The sequence below is a fragment of the Genypterus blacodes genome, unplaced genomic scaffold (assembly GCF_046128005.1).
Source record: "Genypterus blacodes isolate CSIRO-AG114 ecotype Tasmania unplaced genomic scaffold, CSIRO-AGI_Gbla_v1 ptg000055l_1, whole genome shotgun sequence".
Classification (NCBI taxonomy): domain Eukaryota; kingdom Metazoa; phylum Chordata; class Actinopteri; order Ophidiiformes; family Ophidiidae; genus Genypterus; species Genypterus blacodes.
In genome coordinates this window covers 6825001-6838814 of record NW_027466867.1, presented here as the reverse complement: position 1 = coordinate 6838814, position 13814 = coordinate 6825001, and the positions used below count along the sequence as shown (strand labels likewise).

The following is a 13814-nucleotide window of genomic DNA, read 5'->3' as shown; positions in this document are numbered from 1 at the left end:
GTGACCAAAAATGAATATGAAAAAGACACAAGAATAATGTTCATGGATGATATATTTACCCATTTAATTTGATTATTTTTAAATTAGTTTGTTTGACTGATTAGTTCTCCATTATTTACTTAAAATAATATTGCTGAACTATTAATAAGATTGAAACAAGACAAAATCAGGGAACAGTATTGTATATAGTCCAAGATATCAAGGAGAAAACAACAAGAACATTTGTTGAAGAAAATAAATAATTAAAGTCAACTTGTGTTAAATCTGTGGATTGTGACAATAATATGGAACGTCCAAAGAGTTTATAAAATAAGTTAAATCAAAAGTATTTATTTTGCTACACTATATGTGTAATTGTGGGAGCAATTGCAATATTAATTCTAACAATTAAAATAAATCTCCGGTCAAACGTACCTCATTTAATAATTCAGTTCCACTGTGCACTCGTAACACAAACTGTCTGTTGACGTTCTGTGTCCCGGAAGTGTTTCTCGTTACCCGACGAGGTCAAAATGGCGGCTTGCTGCATGTGAAGGGGACTCAACAGGAACCGGCTTTATGAGTCAAGAACATGTATAAAACGCCATGTAGCCGACTTTCAGGTAACACCGAGGCACAAATTAAAGGCAGTTCAACACGCGGTTGTGTTAAAAAGTCGTTATAATGTAAAAACTCCCCTTTAAGACGTTGCAAACGGCTAAGTAGCTTAGCATGTAGCCTGATAGCCACCTCATATAACACGTATTTGGCAAGCAGCTAGCAGTGACCTTAAAGAGAAGTCAACTCCATGTACGTAAACAACCAATATCGACGCCCTATGTATTTTTAGTAGCTTATTGCCTTTTTGTGAAAACATAATAACGACATTACAGGCTCTATTTCGCACATGCTTGGTGGTTTCTGTGTTTTGTTCAAGTGTTGTAATGTTTTCATAACTGAATTACGCCTCAGTTTACACACGTGTTAAATTGCATTCAAAATGTGTCTACAACCTAAGAAAGAAAGGGTTATATCGCCAACATCGTCCGTGTTGTTACAGTATATATGTTGATGACTACACCTTTGTCACTTGTCTGTTTCAGGTCTGATTGGTGTTAGTGTGAGACAGAAATTAGCTCGAAATGTCGCTCAGAGTAACATTTCAGCCCGCAGCCTCATTCAGCTGTACAGGAGAGATCCATCCAACTGGCTCACCTACCAGCATCTGACCTTCTTGAGACGCCAGGTAGATTGCAATGCTTTAGTGAGCTTTTACTGATGAGATATTTGTTGCATGTCTAATGTTTCTCAAATGAAAATGGGTGATGTAGATGAGGACAATACTAATTAATATTACAGTGAGAAGAAAAATTGGCTCTGTGCAAGTGTTGCGCTAGTGTAAACATGTCCAGGAAGTTGACCAGGATCAATCAAATGTGGAAGAGCATCCTCAACAGAAACTGTATCAGAAAACATCTCTACTTGTAAACATCCATGTGTATTTTGCACCCCCCCTTCTTTCAGTATGTAACAAAGAACAAGAGTGAGCTTCACCAACGGGCAATCCCAAAACAGGCGCCCGCCTTTGGGACTATTTTGGACGAGAGAGATGACAGCATTGAGAGGCAGGTGCAGCGAGTACCGACTCTTGAACCCGTGGTTGAGGACACCCTGCCGGAGTTGCAGGATGGCACCGATCAGCCCCTGCACCCGGCAGCGTCCACCCTGAATCCCACGACAGAAGATGCATTAATTGAAAATTCCACGGCCGGTGCAGTTACGGGTGCAGATGAGACTCCCCATGTGCACTTGGAGACAGATGAGGCAAGGGACGCACGTCTAGACAGGCAGTGGAAGGAGCTGAAGGTTGATGTAGCTGAATTACCGGATGTCTACGCCAGACTCGCCAAAATCAAACTCACAGGTACAGCACTCGAAACATCTCATTAATATCTATAATCATTGCCTATGGATATAGCCTCGACAAACACTATTGATATGAATGTTGGCTCTATCCTGTCTATCAGCATGGGCTCTACCGTTGGCTTAGCAGTGAACTTCTGTATCGAAACTGGTTAGATGAAAGCTTCAAAAGAATCCTATGAGCTTTAAAATTGTCCTCATGCAACTTATCGTTGAGATTTATGATTGTCACTGGTTATTGACCTCCTCAACATGATAAACCTTTGACATATGCGAATAAACCAATAACTAAAGAAGGAGACTAAATGATTCCACCTCTCTGTGTCCTTGGAGCACTTGAGTTTTATTCCCGGGTTTGCAAACAGCGTTGTTGCAACATTCAGCTTACTCTTAAAAAGCCGAGTCGTCATCCCTTTAACTACCATTGCTTGTGTTTTGCAACTCTTTTCATGAGAATACATAGCCAGCTGCTGATAACAAGGAAGGAGGATAATGTGATGTCGGCAAGACCCTTGTACTAATACGTGTTGTGTCCTAACATATTCTCGCTGTTGTAAACCGGAGAGAGAGAGGAACAACGACAATATGACTTTAAACCTGTAACTATGTGGAGATGCGCTAAACTAGACGGACACAATGGTGAAAGTTGCTGCATGTCATGTTAAATTTGTTTTGTATTTGTTGGTTTCAGCGCTGGTGGTTCTGACTGCAGCAGCTGGCTATGCAATCGCTCCAGTGCCCTTTGACCCCGTCACCTTCTTCGTGGCTTCTTTAGGAACAGGTCTGGCCTCCTGCGCTGCCAATTCTATCAACCAGGTCAGTGAACCTTGCATAAAGGCAAAGATATATTTATTTCAGCATGTATGGATGAATAAAAAAAAAACACTTGTCGCACAATCTGAAGTTGAAACCTGATCCAGCTGGGGTAATGTGATGTAAGTGTGGGGTGTCATGTAGTGTTGTATTCTGCATTTGCCTTTTTTTTAGTTTCTACTTTAGTCTAAGGCTACATAGTGTGTCAGGTGATGTCACAGATCACAATCTACAGAAACATGTTGTACAATGAGACAGTATACAGACTACAACTTGTTAATAGTGCATGATAGAAGTACAGTTATCTCAAGAGTGACTGATTTGATTTGTTAGTACCTGGATGCATACATTTGGATGTTAGTAAGCCAAAATGTAACACCTGCAGAGCCAAGAGGAGTACAGAACCACTTACACCTTATCACATACACGTATTTTCACAGAGTAGATGATGTTGCATAACTATGACGAGGATGAGAAGGTAGATAAAGCATCAAATGTTTGTCCAAGTCCCTCATACTTTGATAGCCAGTAAGGGTGTTTGGAAGGGTCACCTACTCATTGCAGTCATTTGTTGCCATTCTACAACATTTGATTTGGTGCTTGGGGACATAATTATCCCTTCGCAACCCCCAAAAAGACTTGTTTTGATTCTTCAAGGTTGCGTTTAAGTCAAACATAGGGGGTACAATTTCTTCTTCTTATTGGACAAACAAGAAACAGGTTGAGGGTAATTCCTGAACTCATGAAGGCTCCGTAAAATACTTCTCCCAAAGGGTTTTTTGGATGGTACAGTACTTCTGAATAAGTACATTAATAAAATATCAACAGTCTGGGGCCAGGAATAGTCATTTCCAATCCAAATTTAAATGGAGATATAAAATGAACAGTAAACCACAGCAAATTTGCTCATAAACCACAAGGCTCTTATAAACCAAAATATTAAACACAAGATAATTGGTTCAAGAATCGCATTAAACAGTACAGATGTTTATTGGCCATTATTCTGTTTATTTTTATTAGTATTAATTTCCTTTTGGAAGGAAATTGAGCACTCGACTCAATGCTGGCACGATATGGTTTGGTCTCTTAATGCGTAATAGATTTTCTGCTGGCATGTTATAAAACCATAAATGTGCTTGTTGACAGACGCTTGCATTGTTGTCCATGTTGGGCCAGCACACCCCGTGTTTGACCTAGACTGCATACCTCTTTTGCTACGCATCTCAAAAATGTATTAAGATGACTGGAATGCTATCATTATTCCCCTCCTGAAAGCGCTTTTTTTTTCCTTTTTCATAACGGCACATAAAGGAGCATTAGTGTAGGTGGACACTTGGCATGCTCGGAGTAATCAGGGCCCTCCTCTGTTGCTTTGTGTTGACATTGTAGGAATTTGCTCTGTGACTAAGGAATATTAGCGTAATGGCCGACCTCTCGCTCAGCCCTGGGTTGAACTCTGCTTAACAGTGTCCTTGGCCTGTAATTTAGCAAGGGCCGTGATTACACTGCAGGTTCCTGCCCCTGGGGCCGACAGGCACACCCCCCCATCATGCCTCCCCTCATCTTCCACGGGCTGCTTTCTTCTCTTTCAGCGCTGCTCCACCAGGTCAAATCACCTTAGTTTGTTGTGACACACGTCGTCTCAGACCTAAGCCTCCAATCTGTCATCTCAGGGGAGGACGTCTGTAAATGTTCTGTGGTCAGGCTTGAATATGTTGATCTTACACTCCTCTGTCGCGTTAGAATTAAACGTTCTCTTCAATGGCCTGGAACCGAGCTGTGTACCTCCGCCTCACACACAAGAGCAGGTGTGTAAATATCTTTCAGGTATTTGAAAAATGTCCCCCCTCTCCTCCAGCAGGAGAGAGTAGCCTGGACTTGAGACTCAAGAAGTTAAGAGTGTTGAGAGATGAGAGAGGCGGCAGTCCCCATTTCTACCCTGTTGTCCCTTTATCTACGAGCCCACCCTGGTTCAGTCCTGTCCCCGCACCCGCTCAGCCTGAGGTTAGGATATATCGAGGCTTCATATTTCACCCAAACAAACTGATCTGCCTGTTTTTCGGGCAGCCAGGTCTCGTTTCAAACCTGTATTGAAGGCGACACACGAGCAAAGGTGTAGCACAGAGCAGACTGGACACAAATTGTAGCTGCAAATGACATAAGTGTTTGTTTAAACACATTGGGGAGGACCAAACCTGTTGTTGGAGGACCAAATGGACGGTTGTCTGTGACCACCCAGGACATATTGTCATTCAATTTGTGCTTTAACCCATTTTTTCTCTGCCTCTCTAGCCCTTTGATCATTCACTGTATAGTATTTTATATAATAGAAGTATGTGCCTCATGTCACCTCAGTAAAATAAGCTATGCTGTGAAATATATTATCAAGTTGTATTTTTGTTTTAGGAAAGCAAACATGACATAACGTGTGGTATGAGTCCGTCTACATGCGTGTGCCAGACCTTTATGGTGTTTCTTTGTTTGAAGTTTTGTCAGTGTAATTACACACGCAGAGGCACAAAGGATGTCATGCGTGTCACATAATTGGCTGTTGTGTGGCGTCTGTGGCTACACGTCATTGCTTTGCCCTGACACACTCAGGATCGTCTGTCGGCTCCTCGTCAAAGACACGCCCTCACCTGTGTGTACGTGAACACTTTGGTCATACGTTTGTTTTTTAATAATAGAGAAAAAGTGGGAAATGAACCATGAAAAACTTTTAGATCTGCTGCCAGCTGTTTTCTGTCTTTACACCCTTTCATCCTTTTCATCTTGAAGAAGCGTTGTTTCACCATTAGTGTGGTTAGTGGGGATCAAAGCTTGCTGTCTTTTATCAGAAAAAATCAAACGAAGCCTTGACAAACAAATCAAAGTAGGGAAAGATCCGAGTCAAGATCACTTCCTATGCATTCTGCTGCTCCACCCTAATCCCTTAATGCTTGGCATCTGAAGAGGCACAGGAGTGTGCAAGTATGTGACCACACAACTGCCGAATTACCTTGAGGAAAGCAGGAAAATGCCTTGAGGGAGGGAAAAATGCTTCGGCCCTTGGAAGTGGCAGCCAGACTTTCAGTAGAGCTGTCAAAAGCCAAGGCTGCTCTTTGTCCCACTGGGAAGTGCCCGTAGGGTACACAGAAATGTTGTGGTTTCTTTTTAAAATGTTACTCCATTTAGGAAACTGACGGAAGGGTGTAAGCGCTCGGAGTCACGTAACAATGGCATGTCACCATCTGGAGTTTCTCACCACAGTCAAAGGACTTATAGCTGTCAAATGGGACAGTCGGCTCCAATAGCAAAGGGATGTAATTGTTTTAGCCTCCAATTTAGGTTGCTCTCATGGTTTGCAATTCTTTTACTACTTCTGGATTTAGTTTAGCGTGTTGTTATCCAGCATTGCCATCATGCCGCTTTGACTTTGAATAAAGTCTAGATTGAGGTACGTGTGAAAGGGTAAAAGCATTCTGTGTGTGAAACCCTTTTTTTGTGTGTGCCGAAGCAGGCTGAGCCATTTCTGTTCAGTTCCTTTGAGGTGGAGGCCTAATCGCCTGGAGACAAGTCATCAGAAACAGTGCCGGAGTTGGTCTGGTCTTCAGAAACTCTGGGCCTCACACCAGACACAGTCTCCCCGGGTGTTCAGCCGTCATCACCCTCCAGTCTGGCCACTACTTCAACTAATTGGATAATTGAGTCAGAAGAGTTTCAAGCTGGGACCTAAAAAGCCCCGAGCCCATGCGGGGTCCCCAGCAGGGCGTACAAGACCTGATATGGCCTTTTACTGTCAGAAATGATTGCCTGGCTATTTTGACAGCAGCTTTATTGTAAGTCACACCATGTCAGCTCGCATGTTTGTTTTGATGAAAACACAAGTCGGCCTCTTTTGTGGTCGCCCAGTGCCGTTCCTGCTCTCGTGACCGTGCGTTTTCTTTTGCGCCTGCGAGCCCCCACAAGCCCCCAGTCCGTCCACGCCAAATAATCACACATACCCTCTTTAAGAAAAGTGTAGACCTAAAGCTAAATCCGGACAGCACGGAATCATAGCTGGCTGTGAAAGCAGTAATGCTTGCCAACTTATTTGCACTGGTATTTTATTTGACTCTAGGTGAGGACAGTGGTCCATCAACAGCACAGTGGATGGTAGCTGTCTTCCTCAGGCTGCGTTGGCCACACAATCTCACAATCGGGGCCCCAACAGTCAAGGTTGCCGTAACAATTTTCCAGGATAATGCTCCTCTCATTGTATTTCCTTCTTGTACCTCTTGAGAGGATCATTAGTTGTAACAAGACCTCGTACCCTCCAGTTTAAACCCCAGCGACTACTGCATCTTCAAAGACAATGAAACCCTTCCACTCTGGATTTGTGTCTGTTCCCCGCTGAGAGGTAGTGACAGAGGATATCGTTTCAAACAGGCAGCACTGAATGCTTGGAGCATGATGACATCGCTACTCCTCATGTGCATTTTTATTTTCATACAGCTCGAAGATCACCCCCCCACTGTCCTCATACCACAGACCACTGGAAGAATAACAGCGCCCAGCTTCAAAATAACCCCTATGGTGAGGGTGTATGTGTTTGTTTTTCTTTAAGATAAATTTGCATGAACCATTTCAAAGAGATTGTAACATAGATGAGCAGTAAGAGTCAACCCATGGGTAGTAGTCATGTTGGGTCTCCTGGCTATATAATTTAATGTCTCAGACGTTTGGTGGATTGAACAAATAGCCGGCACGGCCAAACAAGCCATTCAACATACACCCATGGGTTCGCTTAGCACAGATGTGGCTCTGAATATCTTGTTTTCATGCAGCTTTGTTAAAACAAAGCTTTGACCTTACCTGGCGTTGATGGTTTTACTGGTGTGTGTCTTGAGTCTCCACCAGTCACCTGAGGAAAGGCGATGGGGATGGAAAGTCCTGTTTAATTACGTAGCAAGATGGCACATGAAAGACTCAATGGGTATCATTCATTTGGTGCTGGATTAAAATGAATATTTAACTAGACAGCTCTGTTTAATAGTTAATTTCTTTAATGCCTTTGTCTCTGTCGACCGCGGGGTGCCAGTCCATTTAAAACTGTACAAATGGATCTTTTGTAGCCTCAGACATGAGCCAGATGCTCTCCTCTGATAAAGTCGCCAAGGATTAATCCACTCTTTGTATTGCCTGAAAAAAATTGCCTGAAGGGAAGCCAGAGCAAATGGGCGGCCGTTTTAGGTAATTCTTATTTTGAGTCTGTAGGATGTGACAATGTGTCAACTAAAGGCCATCAGAGTTGTCCACAACACATCAGCTTTCATTCTATAGATCTGAGCACGTCTGCTGACACGCAACGTGTGTCAGCGAGCTTTCAGTAACGCGGCTTGTTTTAACAAACACACCTCCTCACAAAAGAGTTGCCTTCACCCGAGGGGATGAACATGACAGACTGACGGGGCAGGTGGAGCTTCTCCTCTCTACCTCCCTCATCAACGCTGAGGTTTTCACAAAACACAGTGATTATGGGCTTCAGTGACCAACAAAACAAAAGGCATCATCACCTAGACTTGAGTCAGAGGAGGTGAACCACCCAGTAAACTGCCACCAATAAAAATCTTTCCTCACCTCGCGTTGAAGTCGGTGACGGTCGACTACACGCAAGATATTTAAGTTACAACAACCACCTGTGTTTTTAATATATTTTCTTTTTTACCTCTTTAACTTCTTGTAGCCGTATTTTCAGCAGATTTCATCTTCAGACCATATTCGTCTCCTAACATTAGAACAAGAGGTTTGACCTTCATCGAGAGCAGATTCTTGTTCAGCGAGCTATGCTGGGGCTGTCAGTGTCTCAATTTCAGTTTCCTCAACGTCCATTCTGTGCCTGGCTGCCCACAGAGAGAGAGATAGTGGCATGTCAGCACCCTCAAGATGCATTGTGATGCATTATCTGCAAATGAAGGGAGACAGTGAAGAGGCCCCTGCGTGTCTAGAGGACAGACTGTTCCTCTGGATACTTGTGTGAACCAGATTCTGCACCCTGATAGCGGCTTGCTGAAGATGCTCTCACGTTGGAAGTGGACCTCGCTCCTCTTTATTAACCCTTTGCGCTGTTGTACATGAACATTTCAAGGCCTATTAAACGGGTAGAATATGATTACTTTACTCTGATCAAATTGTATTCGCTGGTATTCTGAAAGTTATAGCCTTATTGAAAATCGGAGCCTGGACCGTTGTCTTTGAAGCAACTGCTTTGTGAAACGTTGTGTGTACACTTGACTTATTTTCCTCAGATGAATCTCAAGTTTGCGCTCTTGTGTGTGTGTGTGTGTGAAGGTAACACAGCCAAAGGCAAGTACGAACTCTCTTTTAATCCTGAGATCCGTGGATAATTAACAAAAGCCCTGTTTACAGCGTGCCCGTGAGCCATCGCTGCATGCTAATTTGATCCAAGCCGGGAAGCTTTTGGGGCAAGGGCATAGCCGTCGGAAAACAAAATGGTAACCACGACGTTTCCCAAGCACTGGGAACACCTCCTGCCCCCCTAATCTGGGTTTAATCATGTCATCGGGATATCAGGCGCTGCAGTGTATCAAACAGATATTGTTGATTGGTTTTCAGGATACAGAAGTGATTGTGTTGTGTTGTTGTTTTGGAAGTTGCAAAGAGTTTGTTGGTGCATCTCTTGATCGTGTTGAGTACATTTTGGCTTCAGGCTTAGCCATTTTCCTGAAAGAAATGTAAGATACAGTATAGCAGCCCAGCTCAGATCAGCATTCATATTCTAAACCAGTCCCACGTCACTTTGATATGTTAAGAGAACATTGCGATTGCTACAACAGCGACTTATTTCAAATATTTCTTTCATGATTCTCTCTTTCATCGCTGAGGTTGAAACCCCCCCGCCTCCACCCCCAAACAATAAAATGAAGGGCTTGCTCTGGATAAGTAAATATTACATTGCACTTACTGTTTTCACAAAGAATTCCTGAGAGATCCTATTGCTGCATTATTGTTAAGTGCCCCTTATCATGAACATTGTGTTATTATAACCTGGCAGCGTAAAGAATGGCGCTCCCAGACAGTTTTTAGGTGCTCTGCGGTTTGAGCGATCCTATCTGTGGTTTCAGCTTCAGCTTTCTAATACCCAAAATGTGAAAAGGCATCGTCTCACGACTCCAGTAACTGTTAAACTATATTTCTTACTGCCACCCAAGCCCTCGAACCTTTCATGCGTAATTGCACAGCACAGCATTCTCCCTCATTCTGCTCTTCATGATAGGCAGCGTCTTTTACTGTGTGTTTATACCCCCCTGGAGTTCACAAAGACAGTGTAATGTCACTCTTTGTCTCCCCTCAGACGGCATAAAGTCACATTATTACTTAATAGCTGTTTTGTGTCATTTCTGAGGCAGTGCTTTGAAACACCGCTGCTCCAGAAGTGCAACATACGGTCGGCTAAACACACACTGAAGGGGTTTTCCTGCTTGTGAACATCTTTGGAATGTCATAAAAGAACGAAAGAAAGTCCATTTGTCCATTTCAGCCGGTCCATGTGCTACAGTCATTCAGTTATCTGCCTACTTTGTCAAACAAAACGGCCCTCAACCCCTCCTTAGCTACCAGAAATATCACTGGGAAGTCACTTATTCCCATTCATTCACAATCCCAGAACTGCAGCTGCTAGGAGAATGACAGGTCATTTGTTTGTCAGTGTGTTTGCATGTGTTTAACTCAGGACCTATTTGTCTCAGGGACCCACAGTTCTGGGTATTATCCATTCCTGTTGTTTCTCTAGTGGTGTTGGTGCCCGTAGGGGAGTGTGTGCACTTTTGCAGAGTCTCCTGACAGCATATTTCATCCTTCTCTTATAATAATTGCTTCTGGAGAGACATGGTGGGTAGGCAAAGAGTGGCTCCGATTTCACCAGCCCACAGATTTAATGGCACTTTACCGCTCTCAAATTGCTGTCTTTGTTTAAACGGTACATCCTCTGCTATTTTATAGGAAATGATAGTGGAGACAACGTATTTTACTGTAATGTAGACGGGGAATTCTGCTCTTCAATACACACTACCTCAGTTTGAAGAGGGCCGGAAGCAAACACGGTGGCGACAAAGTAAGATTGTCTGAAACTTTGCCGTCATCTACTCAAATATTCGCTTAGAAATGGGAAAGCACTAAAAAGTAAAACTGTCAATTGTAGATTTTGCTCCGTCTTATCCCCTTGGAACTGCATCAGCACCCGCTCTCCTCCGTTTAGTTGAGCCGGAAGTGCATCTAACTGGAGGATCGGAATCCTGACAGTATATGATAGTGATTTGTTTGGTAAGTTCAGAGGACAGGATGTTTGACAGCTCACGGTTAGAACCCTTCACGAAGCGAACCGGATGTCTACCCGCTTGAGGCAAAGGGAGGCAGAGAACATGTCAGAAAGAAGGATAGTCTTGGGGGCAAAGGCCCCGAATCGGAGGAGGACAGGCCTACAGGAAGTTTGTTACCCTGTTCACACACCACCGGCAAACGGGATTGTAAACTTGTGGCTACATTATTTATTCCGGCTGTTTTCTTGGCGGTGGTCCCTTGCGTTGCTGTGTATCGGCACACCGCTTCCATAGAAGCACAAATGGAATCTTCCCCGTTCCCTTTCCTGTCAATCAAAATGTGCTTTTCTTCAACTCCAACGGTCCGGCTCAAAGCAGCCCCTTGATATTTAGACAGCAGGTAAATGTTGTGTTCTGCGATTCCGAGTGTTTTGCTCGTCTCCTCCGCAGCCGCAGAACTACGAAAATCTCCATTGTGTGATTGCTTTATTGGAAGAATGTTATCTTTACCCGCCTTTCCTCTGAGCGTCTCTGTCCTGTACGGCCCCACGTCGGGCTGCACGCGTTATCAGGTGGACAAAGGGAGAAAGGCAGAGAGAAGAAAGATTCTGATTAAAGAATGTAAAGCTTCAGCTCACTTTGTTGGAATGGCAGGCTGTTTTCAGAAGCAGCCTCACCACAGAGAGAAAGCAGGCATTATGAAGCCTGTGACCCATGTCCCAGCATGCCAAAGGGCTTAACACAACCAGAGATAAACAGGGAAACAGCGATTTGCCTACAAGTGTACCGGAAAAAAGTAAAACATTGTTACCATTAGATCCGTTCTCTCCATTCCTGAGCAACTGAGAATGAAGAAACGGAGATAAATGACTTTCCTTTCATTGCCAGTGGTCACAAACACAAGAGCTAACAGTTCCAGCTGTCTAATGTACTCTGCAGAGTGCATGTCATGGCAGGAGTATTGCGGTATTCCTCACAATATAGTTTAGTGGGATTTTCCCCCCCCCCAACAAGTAAACTACAATGATTAATAGCCGGTCAACCGTCATCCAGTTTTGTTGTGAAATCTGGATTTAAAATGAAGATACTTAGAAGCGAATGCCTCTGAGTGACTGGGATAAACACTGGTTGCGATCACAGAGCTAAAAACCGCCACGTCTGTCTTCCTCTGAGCCCCTCACCCCCCTCCTCCCTTTCCCATCATTCCGATTGAGAGTCTTGATGAATGAGCCCGTCCAGATGAAGGGGCGCATTTTTGCCACGGGTCACCGCCGCAATACAAATCTGCTAGAGGTGCTGATTGCCGCCGTCATGTTTGAGAGAACAGCGAGGGCCTTTATGCGCGCCACACGTGCTGCCGGGTCCGTCCACTACTTAGCACTTCAGATTCCCAGAGGAGAGCATTTGTTCGGGGGTCTTCGACGCTGACCGAATCCGCGCCGACGCTGACCACCCTTCATTCCAGTCCCGCCGCGGTCAGACACAGCTGCGGACAAAAAATATAATCCAAACACTCGCGTTCTCTCAGGCGTACACACAGCCATGCACATGCCTCCTTTTCATCTGCACCAAACTGTTGAGAGGCTTGCAAACTGCATGTCATGTCACTCACACCCTCAGTTATTTGCAAATGTCCAGTAATGGCGGAAAAGGCTGTTTATTTCTTTTTAAACAAGTGTCCCGGCCACACACAGCCCAGGTCTATGTATTCAGCTTTTACGCCAATATTTTCCCACCCTATGTAAGAATGTATAAAGGCCAGTTTGGAGTTAACAATTGATACTAATCAGGAACTGAAGTGAAATGCCCTTGTTAACAAGAATGTTAACTTATCAGGCTGAGACTAGAGATACGGCCGAGCTGCACTCCAAAGGAATTTGTGCAGTTGTTAGCACAGTTGATGTGTTTACAGTGGAGTGAAACTAAAAGTGTCTACGCAGCGTTAAAGTTCCGATTGAATCATTTCAGGGGAGGATTTGGCCTCATGACGTGATGTTTTAGTCCCAGTGTAATGTCTTAATGGTGTGACACACACACTTTGACCTGTAAATGAATCACATTGTGGGGTCATAAGAAGAAGGCGCTCTTTCTGTGCTATTAAAAAAAACCTGACCTGTGATGAAATATCTCCCCGCAGTACAGATTTAGTGTTATAATCATCATTTCCATGGAGACAGTTGAGCCTGTAACCGGAGTCCTCCCTCACAGTAGTAGGCACTGTGGCCTGGTCACCGCGCAGTCTAACTGATGAACATATTTATATGATATGACACAGGAGGCATGCATGATGAACTAGGACATCAATCGTAAACGCCCAGGCACGCAGGCCCGCTGCCATCCAGGCTTTAGGCAGTCGCCTACGTGGAACAGACAGAGACAACGCTCATCTATCTTGTGTCGGGGGACCAAAAAATGAAAAGCTTTCATGTTGTTTATAGGGGTAAAGCAGCGGCCATCAAAGCCGCCTTTGATCCGAAAAAAAAGCTCAACTTGATCCTTTTCTCTTCATATCCCCCCTTTCAAGCTTCATCTTCTGTTTTACTCTGCCACCCCTTCCCTCTCTTCTTGGTCGAGGTTGCCCCGCACTAGGCTTCCCGTAGATCCCGCCCGTATCTTCACAGGCAACAGAACTGATGGTTGGCAGGGCAGAGGTAGTGCGGCTCCGCTCAGCATTAATTGGCTGATTAACACGAGGACAGTTTAGCACTTCACTGTCCCATACTCCAACCATTAATCGAGGGAGAGTCTCCGCCAGCTGAACTCCTGCCAACCGCTCTGCAGACAGCGTTATAAAGAGAGGGA

General features: G+C 44.2%; 1 protein-coding gene across 1 annotated transcript in view; it reads left to right on the top strand.

Moving 5' to 3' along the window:
* The first annotated feature begins 492 nt into the window (after window positions 1-492).
* The window catches only part of cox10 (cytochrome c oxidase assembly factor heme A:farnesyltransferase COX10), a 22586-nt gene continuing 9264 nt past the window's right edge, over window positions 493-13814 (top strand). Inside the window, exons 1-4 of the mRNA XM_076152286.1 lie at window positions 493-602; window positions 1083-1225; window positions 1504-1903; window positions 2594-2718. Of these exons, the coding sequence (XP_076008401.1) occupies window positions 572-602; window positions 1083-1225; window positions 1504-1903; window positions 2594-2718 (699 nt within the window). The 5' untranslated portion in view covers window positions 493-571. The remainder of the gene's footprint in view (window positions 603-1082; window positions 1226-1503; window positions 1904-2593; window positions 2719-13814) is intronic.